This window comes from Physcomitrium patens, chromosome 13, assembly GCF_059467195.1.
Source record: "Physcomitrium patens ecotype Gransden chromosome 13, ASM5946719v1, whole genome shotgun sequence".
Lineage (NCBI taxonomy): Eukaryota > Viridiplantae > Streptophyta > Bryopsida > Funariales > Funariaceae > Physcomitrium > Physcomitrium patens.
In genome coordinates, this window is record NC_143422.1 from 16,372,194 (window position 1) to 16,394,122 (window position 21,929).

General features: G+C 35.5%; 2 protein-coding genes across 7 annotated transcripts; both read left to right on the top strand.

The window, feature by feature from the left end:
• Positions 1-2,449: 2,449 nt before the first annotated feature.
• Positions 2,450-5,739, top strand: LOC112290766 (ubiquitin-conjugating enzyme E2-23 kDa). The gene is made up of 6 exons (XM_024537430.3): positions 2,450-2,951; positions 3,396-3,475; positions 3,918-4,032; positions 4,655-4,707; positions 4,906-5,034; positions 5,265-5,739. The coding sequence occupies exons 1-6, from the start codon at positions 2,908-2,910 to the stop codon at positions 5,393-5,395; spliced, it is 552 nt and encodes a 183-aa protein (XP_024393198.1). The 5' UTR covers positions 2,450-2,907; the 3' UTR covers positions 5,396-5,739.
• Positions 5,740-14,285: 8,546 nt separating this feature from the next.
• LOC112290252 (uncharacterized) lies at positions 14,286-19,971 on the top strand. 6 transcript variants are annotated; one of them, XR_002972083.3, is made up of 10 exons: positions 14,286-15,524; positions 16,413-16,721; positions 17,000-17,067; positions 17,233-17,332; positions 17,527-17,753; positions 17,914-17,955; positions 18,153-18,258; positions 18,663-18,795; positions 19,143-19,251; positions 19,523-19,543. XR_002972083.3 is itself a non-coding variant. In XM_024536359.3 (10 exons), exons 1-10 carry the CDS (start codon positions 15,306-15,308, stop codon positions 19,609-19,611), a joined length of 1,350 nt encoding a protein of 449 aa, XP_024392127.1. In that variant the 5' UTR covers positions 14,296-15,305; the 3' UTR covers positions 19,612-19,971. The 6 variants fall into 6 exon arrangements, 3 of the variants coding, with proteins under 3 accessions (XP_024392127.1, XP_024392128.1, XP_024392130.1); XR_002972084.3 differs by having other exon boundaries at positions 14,287-15,524; positions 18,663-18,748; positions 19,523-19,971; XR_016506162.1 differs by having other exon boundaries at positions 14,290-15,524; positions 17,015-17,067; positions 19,523-19,971.
• The last annotated feature ends 1,958 nt before the right edge of the window (positions 19,972-21,929 follow it).

A 21,929-nucleotide genomic window follows, 5' to 3' on the forward strand; every position in this document is an offset into this window, starting at 1 on the left:
TTAAGTTTTTTTGAATAAATTTGTCTAGCATCAACTAAAGACTTATTAGTTTATAATATGAAGTACACCTTTACAACAACAAGTTCAAGTTTATAGAAGATCTTTTGTATTTTGAAGATCTTTTATATATTCTAAAAAGACCAATGTAAATTTGTCTTCTTCAATCTCATCATGATTTTTCAGCTACAAGATATTTTGGATTTAATAAAACATTGGAACTTGTCTCTTGAGATTTTTGGTGGCTTCAAATGTGAAAGATTGTGAAGGATTTTTTTTTTTCTTGTATGACATTTGTTTAAGATCCAAGAATTCTTAACATTATTCTTATGGACTTCTAGAACTACTACTAATTCTAAAGCAAACATGGTCTTTAATATCAATATATTTTATTATTGATTTATTGTGATTAGCTATATTTAATGCTATCTATATTGTTGTGGATTCACTTACAAAGATGGCACACTTTATTCTTTGCAAATAGACAATTTTTGGAGAAGAAACAACAAGACTCTTTTCTTGATAATATATATCAACATCATGGCCTATTTAATGACATCATTTCTAATTGTGGATCTCAATTTATATCAAAGTTTTGGAATTCTTTTTTCAAAATATTGAAGGTGGATATCAAACTTTTGTCTATCTTCCATCCTAAAATAGATGGTTAAACAAAACAAGTCAATCAAATTTTGTAGTATTTGTAATATACCATCAACTATTATGAAGATGATTAGACATCATGTTTATCTTTAGCAAATTTTGCTTATAACAATATTCTTCATACTTTGATTCAAGAAACACCATTTTACTCCAACTATGATTACCATCCAAAACTTGATTTGTTAGGTACATCAAAGGATAAAAATCCAAAAATTAAAGATTTTTTAAAATAATTGTCACAATTCCTAACAACTTTAAAACTCTATTTACAAGAAGCTGAAGATTCTTATAAAGCATCTATATACAAATTTAAAAATAAATTTCCTACTTTTATAAGTTGGAGATAAAGTATGGCTTCTTCAATAAAATATCAAGACCAATCGACCTTGCGATAAGTTGGACTACCAAAGACTGAGGCTATTTTGTATTTAAAAGCAAATCAATCTAGTGGCTTATTACTTAGAATTACCTACATCTATGAAGGTACATCTAATCTTTTATATTTCTCTCTTGGAGGCTTACTGAGAATTAATTATTTTAAAAAGAATACAATTAACACCACCTAGCATTGAAATAGATAATCATGTGGAATATAAGGTGGAAAAGATTCTTAATTTTTGATGAAGAAGAGACAAGTTGAAGTATTTTATTCAATGGTGCAGCTACAATATCAATGAACATATGTGAGAACCAACAAAAAATCTAGTTAATGCATTGCAAAAGATATAAGAGTTTTATCAATTCTATCTTCAAAAACCTAAACCTATTTAAGGATGATTTTTCTATGAAGCTACTACTAGGATGTTGTATATAACAAAGAAAGCAGATATGAAATTGATGCTCTTAATAGAATTTGGAGTTAGAAGAGGATGTAATGTTATGAATACTTAATAAGAAGTTTTTAGAAATATTCTTAGAATATTCTATTAGATTTTAGAAGATTCCAAAAAAATCAAAATATTCATAGAATATTTTAAAAAGTTCATAAAAGTCTTAAGAAGATTAAAGAAGTTATCTAAGAAACTTTATAGGTTTGCTTCATCTTCAAGCAACATAGAAACTTCTTAAGAAACTTCCTAATACCTAATATATATTAGACTTGAGATTGAAGAAATCCTCAATCTTAATAATATATTTCACGGAGTTTTAGCTCATCTTTTTTGGTATTGATCTTGAACTCATCTGATTTAATCAAGTTCTTGTTAGCTTCTTGTTGAAACTCTTCTATTCAACTCCTTGTTTGGTCTCTTATATAATATATCCGTGACACTCTCCCAACATATTAAAATTATAAATGATACAATATAGTGATTTTTTCTTGTCATTGTAGCATGAGAAAATGTTTTTCCAAAATTACTTTTGAGCTTATTAAGATTATCACTAGATAATAATATATTTAATAATATAATTGATATTGCTTTTTGTTTGTAAATAAGTTCAATTATCTTAGCTATGGACAAAGTCTACAAGGAAGAATCCCACAACACAAAGACCAACCAACTCAGTCACCCCTTTAAGAACAGATTTTAACAACGAGAGCCCAACCACAAAGGAAAAGCCATAGCGAAAATGGGGAGGCGGACAATGTAGGAGGACCAAGGAAGCGCCATCACAAGTTTAGACTGCATTACAACAACCGAACCCAGAAACAAACAAAACCAACGCTGGCAGCGGAAAACGTAAAAAAGGTAAAGGCACGGGGAGTCCTTTCGGCGAAAAGCAATGGCGACAAAAAGATGAATGAGGTCATGGAGACCATGAAGGGAAGGAAGGGGCAGAGGAGAGTCAGGCGCGGACTTCCTAAGTAGAATGGCGTGCGGGGCTGGTTGATCTCCCCCTGCAAGCTTCCCCTCGCTGCGTCGATCCTTGCCGCAACCCTCCTTCTCTCCCTCGATTAGGGCATCATCCCATTGTCACGCTTTGCTTTTGCCTTCTCATTCACTTTTGTTATCGTTGTTGCTGGAGTTGTTTTGGGCAAGGTGTCGGGACTCGCTGGCGCCGGAGGGGTTGGTGTGGTGGGTTCGCCCTGGTTGTGTGCCCTTGGTTTGTGAATTGTTTGGCTAAGTTCTGTGAGAAGTTGGTGAGCTTTGGAGGGCGAGGTGTGTGCCGGTGTCGGTGACGAGATCGCTTGAGAAAGAGTTTGGGAGTGTTGCGGAGAGTTTGCCAGGGTTGGCGATCAAAAGGGTGTCGGGTCGGGTCGGGTTCCTGTTGTCTTTGTGTGCGTTTGTGTGTGTTTGTAGTGCCATCATGTCGTCCCCAAGCAAGCGGCGGGAGATGGACGTGATGAAGTTGTAAGTGTTTTCTGCTCTTGAATTGGTGGTGTGTTCTGCCTCTGCATGTTTTTATTTATTTATGTATTTATTTGGTGCAGAGTAGTTTGGGTGGTCTGTTGTTCTGCTTCTTCTGTTTGTAAGGTTGATATGATGGCAGGTTGTGGTAAGCAGGGACGTGAATCTTAGTGCTTGTGGTGTTGAATTGTTGGAGTTATCTGGATTGTGTTTTTCTTTTTTATTTTTCCTATTTCTTCTTCTGTGTTTAAGTTACAATCTGTGGCAAGGCACTAGACTAATCAGGTGATGGTAGTGAGATGGATTTTCTGATCAGAAGTGGGGAGTTATTATGTCGACTGTGTTACGGATTGTGTTGTGATTACTTTTCTTGTTCGAATTGGTGCGGTTTGGGGAATCGGCAAGTTGTTGTTGTATCTGACGATTCAAGAATGTGTGATTGGGTAGGATGATGAGTGACTACAAGGTCGAGATGGTGAATGATGGAATGAGCGAATTCTATGTGGAGTTTCATGGACCGCGTGAGAGTACGTTTTTTCATTTCTTAAATTCACTCCTTTCTGTTGCGGACCGTATGCGTAACTATTTCGAGTTGTGTAAGGCCGTTTGTGAAGCTGATGCTCGATGTGCTGTCTTGAACTGTCTAGTAGTGGCTGCAACAATGTGTCTCAGGTTCGGATGTGCACCTTGTGATAAAGTGTAAGGGAGGATACTTTTTATGTACACATGGATTCGGATATTTGAGTTTGATTATAGTAAATTCCATTGTATCTCTGCGACATACCATTACTCGAGGGTTGATCAGGGTGTATCGGAGCTAATTTATTTTATGTTTCTCAATTGCATCTGTTGTTTACGTGATGTTCTAGTTGGTTTGCTCAGACTTTCGTGACTTACAGGATTAGGATTTACTTTTCTCTTCATATTTGTGCAATACTGATGCCATAGCGGATGAATTGGGGTTGGCAGGTCCTTACCAAGAAGGAACCTGGAAGATCCGAGTCGAATTGCCTGATGCTTATCCCTACAAGTCTCCTTCCATTGGGTTTGTGAATAGGATCTTCCATCCCAACGTAGATGAGATGTAAGATATTCATTTCCAGTTTGAACTACAGTCCTATAGTTCAGCAATTCGAATGCATAGTTTGTTCTTTTCTTCTTCTTCTTTTAAATAGTTTGTATTTCATTCCCTTTTCCCCTAATTTTTTTTCTTCTATTCCTTGAAGTATGGAAGCACCAAGTTAGTGCCCTGTTTCTACTATGCACTGTTCGTAGTGTGTTAGTAGAAATAGTGGATCGTAGCTAATGTATTATAACAATTGTATTAGTTACTCTTCAAAGATGGTTACTGCTGTGAATCATATCTTCTGGAGACACTTTGAAGCTAAATTACAATGCAGATCAATGATGATGAGCATTTCCAATCCATTCCTTAGTGATGGATCTCGTTAGTTTGACAGAGTTCAGGGTCCAATTCAGACTTATTGTGGCAATCTGAGTGTAACCTGGATAATCTCAACAGCTTTGTCTTATATTACGTTCATGGGAACTTTGCTTGCATGTACACACGTATGAAGATTTAGGTTTTTTTCGCAGATGTTTGAGCAGTATCCTATGCACTTTCTTGTTCTATGAGTAACTTGGCTGTAATCATGGCGTACGTGTGATACAGTGCGTGAGACGTTCGTTATTTGCGTTGGTTGCAGGTCAGGATCTGTATGCTTGGATGTCATCAATCAGACTTGGAGTCCCATGTTCGGTGAGTGTACTTCATTCATTGAAGTTGATGAGTCTTGCATTAAGCTATCGTGGCTGAGTATTTAGGGTTTATTTATGTGATTTCTGGACGAATGTAGTCAGCACTTGTAACATGTGGTTGGCCCTGAAATGTTAAATCAACGTTTGAATCTCGAGGGAGCTCAATGTGTGCACTGCATTTGTGGATTGATTCATGCAGATCTTATCAATGTGTTCGAAGTATTTTTGCCTCAGCTCTTACTTTACCCTAATCCTACCGATCCTCTGAACGGTGAAGCCGCTGCGTTGATGATGCGAGACCGCGAGCACTATGAGCAGAAAGTGAAAGGTGCGTGTATAGTGCAGCTTGTCTTTGAATTATTTATTTGTTCTATCAGGGCAACTTGAGCTATTTGTGGTGGTGATCCTGTGCATTGTGTAGATATGTGGTGGTCCTATCCTCCAATGCATAGCTCAGAAATTGTCATTTTCAGGTATTACACCACAAGAAATGTTTCTATGTTTGGTGCAGTTGGATGTGTCCTGATTACATCAAATTTGTTTCAATTTACGTTGCAGAATATTGTGAAAGATATGCAAAGGCAGAGGACATTGGAAGGCATCCAGAGGACTCCAGTGATGATGAGTTGAGCGAGGAAGAAGACTGCATGTCCAGCGACGAGGAGATGGCGGGCCATGCAGACCCTTGAGGCATTTTGTTTTTGTGGTTCCCCATATCGAAGGTCTTCCCTCCTTAGCCGTTTCAAAGTGGATCTGCCTGTAGTGAGTTAGGCTGCTCTGCTACTCGTCCGATTTCCAATTTGGGTGGCTAGGATCCTTGCTAGACAAGTCACGGGAATAAGATGGTTTTACCGCTGATTTTGTCTTGAAAGGGCTCCTTGGGTCGATGGACCCGTAAGACTAGAGTCCTATTGCAATAACTGAGGGTCGTCATGGTCCTCTCCCTCTTTGCTCGTGGATGGACCTCATAATTGGCTGCTAAGTGATGTTTGTAAATACAATTGGGGCTGTAAAGAGCTGCAGCGTTTTATTTCGTTGGTTCCTCTGTACTCATGTAGCTTGTGTTCTTTCCAATTCTCGTCCTATTCTGTGTGAGAAAGCTTCCCTCAGCGTTGGTGAAATATGTGCTCATAAATTAAGAGCGACTTCCAATAATTGAAAATGTCATGAAGTTTCGATGCTTCTAGTATGTGCTGCATTCTTTTGAAAGATTCCCGGTTAGGATTGTAAATGTTTTTGCGCAAAGGACGTCGTCGAAGTCTACGAAGATTGTATGCTCCAAGTTGCTGCACTAGTTATAGGTTTAGGTTTAGGTCATTATGAGAACGCTTCATATCAGTTGTTTCTATATGCCTGTATTCCTATTCTTTTGCCTTCAGGATCAATCTGCTGGTAGTACCACTTATGTAAAACACTTAGTTTTTGATGTCGCTACATACAGGGTAGTTGTGCACGTTCTTTCAGTTCGAATTTCGTTCGAGTCGAGGGAACACTTCCAGTGTTTTCTCGCAAAAGTCTAATTAGTGTGCTGGCCCTCTAACCTTGTATTTCATCCTAACGAACATTGACTTTGTTTCCTCTCGTTGAAACCGTAAATCAAGAGAACAACTGCAATTGAATTACGAAAGACGTGCAGGACCTTCTCTTCCACTCTTTGATATATACTCTCATTGACAAGAACTGATGGGCACCGCGTCCCCAATTGTTTCTATACGTTTCTTACTTCTTGTGTAATAATTGTAGGGTAAATTCTCCTGCGTACTTAGGGGTGCATCAGTATGGTGATTCTTAGCAATGAAGTGTTGAAGGGACCAAGCAAACCTCTCAGACAATGTAGTTTGCAGGCCCGATAACTGCAAGTTAAGCATTTCCTCAGCTAATTGTTCTCGGACTCTAGTTCTTCGTTTGCATCTTGAAATTGACTCTGCTAAAGCTCTAGCAGTACTCTCGGAAAACTTGTTGACTCTTTTGGTTAGAATGCTCAGAAGTTTCTTCTGCATGGTTCCTGAGCAATGAAGCCCCTCAAGAAGGCTTCTGAATCGCACGTCATGTCTTGCGCACTTTCGCAATTCATCGCGGTATGAAACTGACATGACTTGTAGTGCCCATCATACAAGGCGACACTCCGAATGAGAGCTATCACTTATGTCCTCTGGAATATTAGTTCAGTTTGAGGGCACCGCTTCCCCAATTGTGATCCACCGCATAACTAAACATGAATTGAGCTGCGTTAACTACTGAAACAGTGAGATCTCCGAGCGCTGCAATCGAGAGTAGTGCTCCAGCTGCCGAACACTGAACTGGAGGTGTGACCGGCTGGGGCAAACTTTCACATCGTCGACAAGCGTCTACGTTCTGCGACACATTCAATTTTTTCCAGGCGCTTTGAAGCTGGTGCTCGGTTTATCTGTAGTTCCAGTGTTGGTGAAGTTGAATTTTTTTAAGGATGGAGTGGTATTCCAAGTAAAATAACTGCAGGATGACTTAACACCCCCCGTGTTCAGTGTGGCTCGGTTGCATTGGCATTTCAGCCTGCTTTTAACGTGACCTACTTTGGCACAATCAACCACGGCATTAGTACATCACAAAGCCACCAAAACTGACAAGATTGTGATAATACGATTACCTTCGTACGCAATTTGCAAGTCACGTCGAGCCAAGCAACACATAATCGCCTATTATGCTTCACCTCTCTGTGCGACCGCATTTCGATTTAGACCAGTTCCATGGAGGTACTAGCTTGGGCACCACCACAAAGGAAGTCAGGACACAATCAAAGTTGATCGTCGCTTCCAAATGAATGCATCTAATAGTGTTCTTAAGAGTGAGTATGAAGCTCTCCTGAGATTTTTTACTCTCATTGGTTGTAGAGAGCCGATCTATCTCATGAAGACCGTGTGAGTAATGCCTCCACTACATACTTTTACAGCACGAACGGTGCAACACTTGGAACGGGAGGCTGAAGACGTTACAGGACAGCTCGAGAGGCGTGAGAGTCAGCACACATGCAAAATCAAGTGAGGGTTGGGTAACTTCATGACTCCGTCGTCGTGCAGAACGCCTCGCTTCAACAGCCTATAGCCTTTACCAGGTCCTCAACGTTAACCTGCTTGTGGTTGTCTGTAAACTGCTGGAAATTGCTTTTTCCAGTGCATCCGAGCTCATGCACTAAGAACACTGGCTCTTTCCTTCCCGACTTAGATTAAGTGCTTTCAGATTCTCACGGTATGCAAATCTTTACTAAGTCATCCTCGTTCACTAGCTGTCACACTGGGAGCTTACTGTTGCAAGTCCAGACTCACCGCTATGACCTCGTCGGTGAGCAACGGAGAAGGAGGGGCCCTCGAAGCAAGTCGGAAAAGGTGCAACCTGGGGCCCGCGCCTGTTACAGATGGAGGCAAGTGCACCGATGGGGAGCGCAGGAGAACGTGACGTTCCTTGACACTCGTCGAAATTTTTCTCCGTGGGGTCTACAAATTTAAAAAACGCAATCGTTAGTGCATTCAAAGAGCATCATTTTAATTTTCTTTTTCTTTTCTCTTTCTCCATATTTATTGTTCTTCTCTTTACATATTTTTCGTGCCTGCTGAAGGAATTACTATATTGTTGAATTTTATCAACTTGGAATGTAGTGGAATACTAGAACTGTGCATGGTTAACCTTACTAGAAAAGATGAATAATTTCTTCTTTTGATAGTTTTTATTTGAAAACTATAAGAGATATTTTCATACATGCATGAGTAATGAAAATTTATTAATTTAATTGTTTTTTAGAAATAAGATTTCAGATTTAAAACATATTCAAAAAAATTAATGCATTGTCTACACATATTATTGATGAATTGAGTCTAACAATTCAATCTTGTACACATAGAAATAAAATTCATATACAAAATATTTATATATATATATATATATATATATATATGTATGTATGTATGTATAAATATATATATATATATATATAAACCCATATTTTTGGGCACAAAAAATATTTTGATACAATATAAGGCAATGTATGTGAAAGGACAACATATATTTTTATATCCTGAAAAGACAAAATATGTAAAAGAGCGACATGTTCTTTTACATTGTGAATGAGTATATGTTTTGAGTGATTTTGGCATAATTTTTAGTTATTTTATTGGTTAATAATTCAATTATATTATAGATATATTAGCAAAAATTGGTACAGTTGGGCACAATTGTTTTCTGACATAATATAAGACAATACATGTGAAAGAGGAGCATACATTTTTAAATTGTGAAAGGATAACATTATCTAAAATATTTGATATAAAATAAGACAACATGATTTATTTAAACGATGTCAATATTAAAGCACTTTATTGTAAAGAACATTGTGCATTAATTCAACATCTTGTTTTATATTGTTCTCTAGAAAAACTTTTATATTTTATTGTGCTAGTGCATAAGAGAAGATAGCATATATTTGACCATGAGAGAAGATATTTTTTCTAAATTTAACATATATATATATATATATATATATATATATACATATATTTTTTTTTTTGATATTGTCGTTTATTTATTTTCATTGTAGAAGCTATGTAGAATTATTTTTAATTCACAGCATAATAGAGACTTAACTCTACAATAGTCAAAGTAATCCTAAAGACAAATGCAACGAGGCCATACTTTTCTTCCATCAACACCTTAGCTTCAATGACTCAATTATTTAGATATTTGACAATTACACAAGTTCCATTACAAAGATCATTGGTTGGGTCAAGATTATAAAAATCATCATAGATGTGCCAACTTTTAGAATGAGCTTTTGAAGTAGCCACTTCCTTACACACAATGTGTTTATGTATTTTGTTCACACCATCTTTGTGCCTTTGAGATTGTCAATCTTATTTGTATTTAAAATTCTTGATTTTCTCTTGGTATTTTTTATATATATATAAATATTAATTTTTTTATGATAGCAACTTCATTATTGGAAGTAACAAAAATAACATATTTTTTAAAAAAATTCTTGCATTTTAGACTAGTTTGTATTTTAAGGTAAGTCTCATCAATTAAGCCTAAGATATCCCACTAACTTAATATCATGTTTTGTGGGAAATCAATATAATCTACTTCAATAGCCATGAATTTATTTTTACTAAAAGCAAGGAGCCAATTAACAAATGTTTTTATTCTTGGCTTTGCATTCATAATATGTATATTGGCTGCATGTATATTTTTTTGCAAAAAAAAAAAATAAACATACCTCCAAAGACCAAACTCCTAAATTGAAGATAATGAAATGAAGATAATTAAAAAAAATTCCAATATCTTTGTTTGTATTAAATGTAAGTAATTTTTAATTAAGTAAGTGAATTTTTTATTGAATAAAAAATAGAAATCTATTATACATTCCAAAATTATTCAAGCATCATATTGCTTCAAAAACAAAGATTTAACAATCATCAAGATATTTTTTTAATTTTGTGACAATTCTTAAGAATAATAGTTATATGATTGTAATCCTTATAAATATATGTGAATAAATACTTAATTACAAAAATAGAAGAAAAAATTTAAATTTAGAAGAACAACAAAATGTATAAAGATATACAAAAATCCTTCTTTTAAAATTTAATTATCCACAATTTTGCAACAATAAATATAAAGCTATTTATTTAATTAGTTTAAATTAAATTATTCAACTAACTATATCAAGTTAGTATTTTTTTATTTAATTGTGTAAGAATTATTTTAGAATTTTTTGCCATTTAAGATTGGAAATTAAAATATTAAATTATTCAAGATATACAAATATATGCACTATTATCATTGCGTCTTACTATAGTTGCACCATTTGAGGCAATCATCTTAAGAATGAAGATAAAAAAATATGTTTCTTTCTAAGTTTTGATGCATTGGAGTCTTTAACATCAAGTGCATTCTAGACTTTAAAATAAAGATTGCTTTGTAAGTCTTTTTAGTTTTTAAAATAAATTTAAAGCAACTTTATTCTATATTTGAGTATACTTCTACCATGTATTGTTGAAAAAGAAAATTAGCTTAAAAGAGCAAGGTTTTACCCACATATATTTAAAGTATATAACTATAGAATTACAATTAAATGATATGCTTAAAATTTCTTTAAACTGCTACTACATCCTCTTTTGTAATTATAAATAAATTTCTATTTCTTTGAAATTTATTCTAAGATATATCTATATTCTATCTATATTGTCTATATAAGAATAAGAGCATGTAATGAAGAAGTTAATTAGATAGATACAACTCAAAAATTATAGAGAAAATCTTCATTGTTACTTTTGAAAATAATGTTTTATTTATTTAAATTGCCATTGTTGTTGTCTCCTATTATAATTTTACCAACTTCATTAATAGCTAGCACCTTATATTATTGGATATCATTTTGCCAAAGTGCCATGAGTTGGACATTAAGATCCTCTATAGATCTATTTGACCTTTGATTGATATTAATAAATGGTTTTCTATATGGATTGAAGTGTAAAATATATTATGCAAAGCTTCTATCATTTTCCACTCTAAGTTAGCAAATATTTACATGTTGTCATTTAACTTAGTCATAGCAATAACCATAGTCTCATTCCACACTAGCTTCTAAAAATTCCTTCATATTAAAATATATTCTTTACTTTAATTTTTATCCAAGAAACTTTTAATCGTATTTTAGATGTTTTATTTTTTCGTGCCTTTGATTTTGCTATTGCAATCCTGGCTAACCTCTTTGCATTTTCTCATTTCAAATCTAACATTTACTTGTTCTCCTTCAATTAGTCTGCCTTTGAATAAAGATGTGTTTATATTAAGGCCAAATTTGACAAAGTCTTTGAAGGAGTAAATGATTCAATTTTGTGGCAAATTGGGCAACCATGATAAGAATCGATTTTTAGTTAAATCAAATTTTCAAAAAAATAAATTTAATGCTTAATCCATACACTTTGATTTTTTTTCTAAGACAATGTGTATTTCTTTTTCTAAATTTTTGCTACAAATACTATAGCTTTATATGCACTTCTTGCCTCTGCTAATGGCATAAATACAAATACAAATATAGTATCTAAATAACTGAATAATTCCTTCCAAAAATAATAAAAAAAAAAGTTGTAATTCTAGCTGCTATGGCCTTATATGCACTTTTCAAATTTTAATACGAATATAGTATTTGAATAACTCAAAAATTCCTTCCATGAATTGAATATGTTTTAGAAAAAATTTAATTTTTGGACTTTATTGGACTTGATCTTGTTATGTTACAGGTACAATTGTTTGTCCAAGTGTGATCATTGCTCATGCTTCATGTTAAAGATTGTAGGTGCTTAAAAGAGTGACAAGCTTAGAAGGGATGTAGTAAAAAAAATGATTTTATGTAAGAATTAGTTTTACATATTAATGGTTCAAATTTCAAATTGTAGTGATTTTAGAGTATTTCTTTAGTGATTTTAATATTTTCATTTATTTATTTATTTATTTTTATCTTTAAATAAATTTTGCTTCATTAGAAAAATATAGTTATAGAGAGAGAGAGAGAGAGAGAAAGAAAGAAAAATAGAATTGTTAACTTTATATCTCCAAATGATTTTGCTCTGCCTCATGTGACCACTATACAATTTAAACTAACCAAAAAGTGCATTTCGATGCTTAGGGCATACTTAGCAATTCAATCTCTAAGACCAATATTTATCCAAGAATAGCATATATTAAAAATAAGTTTTTTTTTATACTTTTGGCTACCAAATATAAAAAATAAACTTTTAAATAAGAATAAATTTTGGGGCAAATATATATATATATATATATATATATATAGTAAAAGAAAGCTCACAACTTATATCTTCATAAAATATTCACTACCTTCTATCCAACCACCACTCTTTCTTAAAGCAAAGAAAAGATAAAATAAGCAAAAGAAAGAGGCATATTATTAATTGGTTGTCTATGAAGAGGTCACATAGAATGTAGCAATATCAATTATGGATGTAACATTAGCAATTATATGCATAATATTATATATATACAAAAATCCTTATAAGTTTTTTAATATAATATTTATTTGTAATTTAATATTTTATTACATATATGTAGATATTTGTTTTAACCAATACTCAATGCACAAATTCTTGTTTTCTGCTAAGAACTTGAAGACTCATTGATATATTTTTTTATTTTTTATTTTTATTTTTTCATGTAGGAGGTATGTTATTAAATAAAATACAAAAGTCAAAGAAATAATCAAAAGTATTAATCGTTCTTACATACATGATGCAAAATTATCCTTACAATTTTATGTGTTCATACTTGAGTATTGAAATTAAATAATGTACAAACATTAAATTATAAATTAAATATTTATCATACATTATTTGTTATTTTGAAGTTAATAATTATGATGATTGATGAAATCAAAGTATCAATCTTCATGTGTTAAGTTTTCAGTTTGAAAAAACAAAACCTAATTGAATTTAATTAGTTAGTTTTATTTACTTATTTGAACGTATTATACTTATGTTGTTACAAAAATTACTTTATTGGTGTTTTTATGAATTAAAACCTTAAATTTAATTAAATAAACTTTATTTTATTTTAGTTATTGTAACTTTATAGGCATTGTTAAACAACTTTTGTATAAATCTTTCTTTGCAAATTTGAAACTCTTAGAAGTTCTTTTAAACAATTTTACCATTCAAATCAAAAAATAAAAAAAAGCTTTAGATTATAATTATTGGACACTCCTCAATTACATATATCATGTATAATATCATGTTTTGTTCATTTACATAATTGATTGAAGTACTTGCTTTTAAAATTTTAAAATAAAAATAAAAACTAAAATTTTGATTCACAAATCATTTTCTGTAAGGCTTCATACAACAATAAAAGAAACAACAAAAACCCCTTATGTGTTTTTTTTTTTTTAAAATAATAATTTCGGTCCTAAAACAATTGGTATTTCTATGAAGTTTGAAGTATTCATTTGTTGCTTTACTCCCCAAACTAATTTTTGTTGAACAACATTCTACAGTGATTCTTTTTAAACATTGAAGTTAAAATCTCAACTAAGAACATACAGGCAAACATTTGATAATAAAATTTTGGTATGTTTTGTTATTGGTGAAGAATATGGTAATAATGATGAATGTGGTTGGTTTTTGTTGATTTCAGATCCAATAGTGGAGACATGAATCTAGAGGTCATTTATTTATTTATTTACATGGATGTTACAATGGACGGGTAAATTTAGTTACCCTGAGTCTATTTAACATTCTCGTATATGTACATATATTATTGAATCATCTAAATGTTCCACACCAAAATCATAAAAATGACTTTTTACATGTCAAAAAGTCATTCCAATTTTCACAGTGATAATGTCATTAATGCCTTACACATGTGTGCAAATTTAGCTTTTTTCCCCTTGGGAATAGGTTCCACCACTATCCACCCATTCTAGCCACATAATGGCCCGCATGGAGGCCATTATGAGCCAGCAAAACGCGATGGGTTCGGTCCTTCTGTAACGCCTTCCCAGGCGTAATCGCCGCTTTCGCCAGCCATCATGGTCATCCCCTTTCACTGAGGAATGGTACCGATTACTTTTGCTCCATTGTCAGAGGTTTTGCAACTGCGACCACAAAAGCTTTCCTCCCGAAGAAGAAGCCACCACCGAGCGGAAGCATAACGAACTCCGTGGTCCGCATTCCGACTACCATGTAAGTCCACTTGAGGGGCTTCGCGAGCATCGGTGGTGGTTCTTAGATAAACCAGCGTTATTTGTAATCGACTGTGGAGCTTCCTAATTTGGAATTAGCAACTCGAGTGCTGGCATCCGACCGTTGCTGTCTGCATCCTACCGTTGGACAGACGACGCTCTCCTCAACATCTCCAACACCTACCTCGACGATTTCGACGTCGAGATTCTCGTTCTGATGATTCGCCCCCTGTCGCTACTATCCTGTATCGATTTTCGTGCCATTCTGTGTCGGAGATACGTTGTGAACAGGTTTTCGCTTCGTTTACATTGGAATAGCGGAGAGGTTGGACGGTCAGGTAGAGGCGTTATTTGTAAATTGGTTGGCTTTGGTGTGCGGACGCCTTCTGAGATCTGCATTTCTAGGCTTGGTGGTTCGCTCTTGCGTGCTTCCCTTTGCCTCTGGTAATTAAATCAAAAGACGCACGCTTCAATCGCATTTTGTTTAGAGGTTGCACACGTAGTGTTGCTGTTTCGTAGAGTGAAGCGTTCAATGAGCGTGGATTGAAACGGTGATGTTGTCCATGAGAGCACCCATGCAGCTCCACGATATTGGCGGAGCATCGAAAAAATCTGTATGAAGATTTGAGTACGTACTTTGTGGGAAGTGGAATTTAGATTGTCTTGAGGTACAGGAATTTTTAATATGAAGTACTTACTTCAAGGCAGTCCCAAATCAGCTTGCTTGTCGATGGAGGAGAGGAGTTGCCATTTTTTGCATCGAACGGGGGGAGAATACTAGAGCGAGTTGAGAATCCCTCTGCTTGCGGGAATTCAGATCGCCATTATCCTTGCGAACCTCTGGTCCATACTCTCTCAGAACTTAGTCGGGAAAGAGAATGGGCAGGTACGATGAAGACACTGTAATGAGCATGTCGGCAGAGTTAGACAATGTTATGCTGGAAATTGTCTGTCATATGATGGAACCGTGTCCCTGTGAGGATTTTTGGAAGGCCAAGTTTGAGGAAGCAGTGGATTCTCAACGGCAACTCCAGGAGCATGTCCACGTGCTTCTCCGCCGTCTTGAGGAGGCAGATTTTAGATGTTTGAAGGCCAGGGTACGTCTCTCGGCACATGGTATACCATCTGCTTATTTTTCTGTCACGTCGTCAAGTCTATACAGAGCGATTCTCGATAGTATGGACAGTACGGTTATAATTTATGGGAATCGTAGGCTCTATCCTCGCAGTATGAAAATGCCCGTACATTGTTTTCGATCTTCAGGATATCCCTGGGTACTCTCTTCTGTTATCTACTGTGTTACAGCGAGTACTGGCAACCTATACCATTTTATTTGAACTCTTTTAGTAATATTGTTGTTTTCATTGGACTTATGGTTTTTTTGCTTTAGAACCCTAACGTGATCATCTAAGTTGACCGACCAATAACAAGAGTGTTCCAACTTGACCAGCAATGCTCTTGGAATGTCTCCGAAGCTTAGCAACCCCACTGGATATTTCATGTATGAAAGACCTGGATTAATGCTTCTTCTGTAGACTTTCACGTTATGAACACCTAGGTAGGGTGGAGCATCTCTTCAAGGATCGACTTGTGAGAGTTCTCATATCTTGATATAGCCCGAGAAGTTTGTAGTAACGTAAGTCGCTGCTGTAGGGAACTCCATCACCAGATCGCGAATGCTGAAGCAATAGTGCTTCGAATCATTGCACCTAGTGCTCACTTCATTCATGGCAGGAATTATGTATGTTATCGAAGTATATACTAACTGATTAGGTGGGGCTAGGTATCCCTGGAGAAGTCTACTAGCGTTACTCACGATTTCTGCTACTGTTCTTGCCTGATTATCCAGTTTGTCGCGTTCAGCTCGATTCATCTGCTGTGCTCGCCGTATCGATTATTTCGCGTGGAGAATGCGTAGTACTGATCTCAATATAATCGAATACTGTTCGGATTACCGTCCACTAAGAATGCCTGGGATGTTGCAGGAGGAGGCAGCTCTTAATTCGCAAGCGTTGAAAAAGCAAGTGGCTGAGACACAGAGACTTGCGGCTGAATGTAAGTCGTTGACCCTGGATTGCGAGTCACTGACTCAAGAATGTTCGCGCTTAGAAAATGAATGTCATCTGTACCATAATGATCGGGAAGTGTTCATGGAAGCTGCCGACGAGGCCGAGGAACGGGCAGCTCAAGCTGAGGAAAGTGCTGATGTGGCTAATCGAAGGGTAGAAGAATTACTGCAAGAACTCGAAAGTTGCAGAGATTACACATCAGCCGTATTTCCTTCATCAACACAGGTACATTTCAACATCCTGCAGTGTTTGTGGGTCTTCATTAATTAGTCGAAGCTTGAAATGTACTCATTCTTCAGCTCAAATTTAAAGTGCATGTATTGTCAATCTAATTCAGGAGACTTGGGCGGAGAAAACTTTGTTGCGTTTTTGCTAGCAGCCGAAGCATACAGCGCTTTCCCGTTGGTTAAGAATGGAATTGATAACATATGCCTTATCAACCTTCTTTGATGAGGAGGACATTAGCGCGCTAAACCGATAATTGACTGCACTGATTCTTACAGAATGTTATAATGCAGAATGTACCTGCCTTGAGAAAAAGGGTTACAGAGTTGGAAATTCAATTCCACAAGTAAGTATAGTTGGATGTGATTGCAAGAATGCTCTTCTAGATTTTATATATTTAATTGTTTACTAATTTTGTGCTTGAGCGTGTAAGAGCGACTTTCATAACGGAAAGGTGTGCATAAATTGCACATGAATTGTGTACATAAATTGCTTCATTTCTGGATTGCAGGCTTCAAGACGAGGCAGTTCGGTCCTGTCTTGATGTTGATACTAAAGAAGGCCATGATCTACTGAAGGAGCAAAACTCACACCTATCCGAAGTTATTCAGGTACATTGGTGACGACGCTTGTTGTGGAAAATTTTAATAATCCCTACCCTTCATTATTCCAGTTGTTCCGTCCCGTATCTGGATTCGGTCTAATCTGTTATCATGCCAACTGCTTCACTTGCAACCCAAATGCGATCAATTTATGAGATCATGTGATTAAAATCGTACCGTTGTCTGGGTCCATGGGCGTTCAGTGGTACGAAGTAACTAAAGCAGAGCTCAAAAGATTACAAGGAGCTTTTTCGACAATGGAAAAGGCCAGGGACGAGATGATTGTGTCCAACATGGTGTCATCTGCCATCTCGGCCGGAGTGGTCAAGGCACTAGAGCAAGACAGAGACGAAGCCGTTTCATCCCTCAACCTACAATTCAAGGCCATCTTGAAACGCATGCAAGGAGAATTCCGTTCTAGTCGTGAGAGGTTAGCCCTGCTTACTCACAAGAGCGATCATCCTTTGTTATCTTCTAGAGAGATTTAGTACCCATAGGTCGGTTAACTTAGTGCTCAGTGATCGGTTGTAGCAAACAATCCTTGTGCTGGGTTCTCATGGTGTTAATCTCTCAATTTTGTTTTGTTTCAGGCTTTTGAAGAAATGGACTGAAGGCGAGGGGGGTCGTGATAGGTATGCTGCTAAACTCTAATCAGAAGCATTTCACGGAATTAACGCTGGAAGCATAATCCCAAATGAGGAGTTGGCAATCGTGATTCTCAGTACTGAGATATTTGGTAGTTTATGGTTTATCCTAATGTCCATGGTAACATCCATTTATTCCAACTTGTAACTGGTTGTTGACCAGGTGGTTGAAACCTTGGACACAGGATGAAGGCGGCCGAGAAAGGTTTGAGGTCATTGCTCATGGAGGTAGACGCCTTGAGGCAAGAAATCGTAATCTACAAGGGCAATCTTGAGAAAGCTCAGGACAAGGTTCTTCCTTCCTCGGTTCTCTACCCTCGGTTGATCTTGCAAAATTGTGATTTAACGCAGCTGTGCATACCTAGCCATTGTCTAAGTGTGTCTTCTCAGACTTGTGAAATGGCACCTTGGAGGCCTTTCAATCCATGAGCAACATATCATTTTACTAGGGTTTGAGTTGGTTCCTGTGAAATGCACTCGTACTATCGGTACCTACAGTAGACGTCGTTTTCAGCGTAAATAATGAATGTTCTCTACCTGGCTAGGAATTAGTATTTTAGGGTTACATGTATTCTAGGTACAGTTCTAATTCCCATATCTCCTCGATTAAGTCCAGGTTGACAGGAGTGTCGGAAATTTATGTTTTGTGTCACTAAATTTTAATTTTGGCTCTGAATTGGTGCGTTGACTTGTAGATCCACATGTTAGCAGAAGAAAACGAGGCGCTTCGATTGCTACTGAAGGTCAAATGCAATTCGTGTCTGGAATACAGAGGAGTAAGGTTTATAACCTCTCTACATGCATGGCATTAGTGCCACCAACCCTTTGGTGTGCACTCTTCGCGAGTACCTTTTCCCACTCTATGTGATCGTTCTGTTCGCCAACACTAGTGTAGTTTTCAAAGGTCCTTATGAATTAAACTCCGTCAAGTTTTTGGTTGGCCCTTGAATTAAATCCTAGCATCCTGAGATGAATTGTTTTTGTAAGAGCGCACTCATCAAAGTTTATCTCCTCAAAAAATGGATCATTTGAGCATTAAGTTTCTCGACATGTCGAAGCTGATATCCTCTGGTAATCAATAGGTAATCTCGTTAAGGCAATCGACTATGCTAGTATCTGCTCCTGCGGGTTCTTCGATGGTGCCCTATTCTGAAACATTTAAGTGTGGCTGACAGAGTGAGTTCATAATAGATGGAAAGCTTCGGGATCTACTTACAAGGGACGTTTACGACAATCCAGCATTAGTCGCTGCAGGAGCTGCGCCGAGCAAATTTAATCCGCCTCGTATGTATTGAACCCATTCTAAACCTCTTCTTCCTCTGCTGTGGAGGCTTCTTTTTTTTCATGAGTCCTTGGTATGGCTTTAGACCAGATTCCTTAGCAATCTAGCATTACAATTGTACAGCTGCCTTACTTTATGAAGTTCCTACTATGCCTTGCTCTTCGTACTTCGTTTTATGTTGTGATCATGAAATTGTACTGTTATTGTCAATGCCACTAATGCAAGTTTATGAAATGATTATCTGAAGAATTGTTTTTCGATGCCGTCCCCTAGGCCTTTCTTCTGGTACGCATGGGTTTCGTCCAGAAGACATCGATTGCGAGGCGACTATTGAGCTAGCATCACGTTGTTGCATTATGTAAGAATACTACGTACTTGTCCTGCCCAGATGCCAAGTTCATTGTCCTAGTTTTGTTCGATGAAGGAGTCTGTATGCGAGGATTAGCTTTTCCCTGGCGAGCATTGCCCGTGCCACTATTATATAATGACCCTGCGAAGCACAGGCCGCCAGGGGAAGTTTTATCTGTAACATGTCACTTTCTTCTACATGTAGCGTAGATATGTTCCTATCCCTGCCACAGAACCTTAGGGTGATTGTGTAACTACCTCCGCTACACTGCACTCTACCGCATGTTCTAATAGAAGAACGTGTGTACTTGACCAAATGTACTCGATCACGACAATAAAAATGTCTTAAATAAACAGCGCTACTCCAATTTCTACCTAGTGCTCATCATCTTCCGAAATCTGTTGTATGGATTACACTGTTCCAGCCCTCCTTTGTATTACGTGAGCTGTAATTCAAACATTATCTAGTATGAAACGAATGGGTATTGCCGTCGAGTTATTAAATGCAGGCAATACAATTCGCCGCTAGATAATCATGTTTTATGATAGCTGAAGAGTACCACCAATTGTGTATCATCACTACATTAGAGATCTATTCCGCCTTATGCTATATAGTTTTGGGATATTACTACTTAGTATTTGATGATGGCATTGTCTACTTCATTATAATTAAATATATATAAATATATATAGGCTTCTTTTTATAATTAAATATATATAAATATATATAGGCTTCTTTTTATAATTAAATATATATAAATATATATAGGCTTCTTTTTATAATTAAATATATATAAATATATATAGGCTTCTTTTTATTGTTACCTAATTAATAAAAAGTCAATTCAATAAAAATCTACAATCTTATAAGTTAATTCCAATTGAAATTACAGGTATTGCAACAAATTCTTTCTAAATTAATATCTTTGTAATAGGTAGATGATATTAGTCTATGGATGCTATGAGATTGTACAATATTATATAGAAGTATCACAAATTATCTCAAAACTTGTCAAAACAATATAGAAGACCATAGAGGTTGATAGAAGGTCATGAAATATTGAGAAAGGTGACAAAACCTTATAAAGCTTGATGGAGGATTAATGAAATAGATAGAAGATTATATAATATGAGAGAAAAGAATAAAAACTTGTAGAACATAACAAAAAATTAGAAAAAGCTCAAAAAGCTTTTCAGTTTAGATTTTTAATTTAGCTTGTATAGTAGAATTGCTCTTTGGGAATTCTCAAAATATCTCCCTTTGCCTTATAAAAAGAAATTGTCAATCATGTCTTTTGTCCTTTTTTTTTTATAGAAACAAGAGTGAAATAATGCTGCAAAAAAGAACTTATTATATAACTATGATGTATATGGGCCATGTAGCTCTTTGCAAGTACAAAAAAGATAATTCTTAGCTTTCACAGAAAGACTTGATGAAATAATTCAAAGACAACAACATCATTAAGGTTAGTCAAGCTACCAATTCCACATGAAATAGTGAACCAAATTTTTTACCAAGTTTGTTAATGAGATCAACCTTGATGCCAAGTACCAAAGCATTGTCAAGTATCTTGAAATGGAGTCTACACTAATTAAATATCTATATTGCTTTAAGAACATTATATAAATACATTTGCATACCAATATTGGAACAACTCCAATTCTTGAATAATGTAGAATACCTTTATTAAGTGGCTCAAGGAATTTAACCTCCATGTTTCAAGGCAAAATATCTTCCTCATCATGGATAACTTCAATGGTTAGATTCATCTTGACTAGCTTTCTAATTACATCCAATTAACAAATACCATAGTTTTTTGTCTTCATCTAGATAACATATCTAAGATCTAGCCTTACAATGTTGGAATTATTTGCAATTTCAAGGTGTACTACTCTTGTCCCTTCAACCATCTTTCTTTATAACACTTGAATGATAATGTGGCCAATTCAAAAAAGATTAACATTTTGTGTACCATCTAGATAGTTGTTCCAATTGAAAGATCTAAAATGAAGCAAGAAATAATTGTAAATTATTTCTAGTGTTACAAAATCTCCTTGACAAAATAACTAATATTAGATAATGAGAACAACTATTTGCTAGATCAAGAAGTTGTTCAAGACTTAGAATCACAGATTAATCAATTCTATTATTGTAATCTAATGGATATTAAAAATCTACTTAAATACTTGAAGGAAGAAGTTGTTGCTTATATATAAGATATAGATGATGACGTTGAGGATCTATTCTACAAATGCTTTAGATAGATTGAGGCCAATAAAAATGAAGAAGATGGCATCTAAGAGGTCTCTATAGTGAGTACTGCTAAAACAT

Bases quoted from the DNA above. Each gene is read 5' to 3' on its own strand.
- LOC112290252 (XM_024536359.3), top strand. From the start codon at position 15,306: ATGGGCAGGTACGATGAAGACACTGTAATGAGCATGTCGGCAGAGTTA. The intron at 18,259-18,662 runs GTTCTTCCTTCC...GTTGACTTGTAG, and splicing joins TTGAGAAAGCTCAGGACAAG to ATCCACATGTTAGCAGAAGA. The intron at 19,252-19,522 runs GTATGTATTGAA...GCCGTCCCCTAG, and splicing joins GAGCAAATTTAATCCGCCTC to GCCTTTCTTCTGGTACGCAT.
- LOC112290766 (XM_024537430.3), top strand. From the start codon at position 2,908: ATGTCGTCCCCAAGCAAGCGGCGGGAGATGGACGTGATGAAGTT. The intron at 2,952-3,395 runs GTAAGTGTTTTC...GTGATTGGGTAG, and splicing joins GAGATGGACGTGATGAAGTT to GATGATGAGTGACTACAAGG. The intron at 4,033-4,654 runs GTAAGATATTCA...CGTTGGTTGCAG, and splicing joins CATCCCAACGTAGATGAGAT to GTCAGGATCTGTATGCTTGG.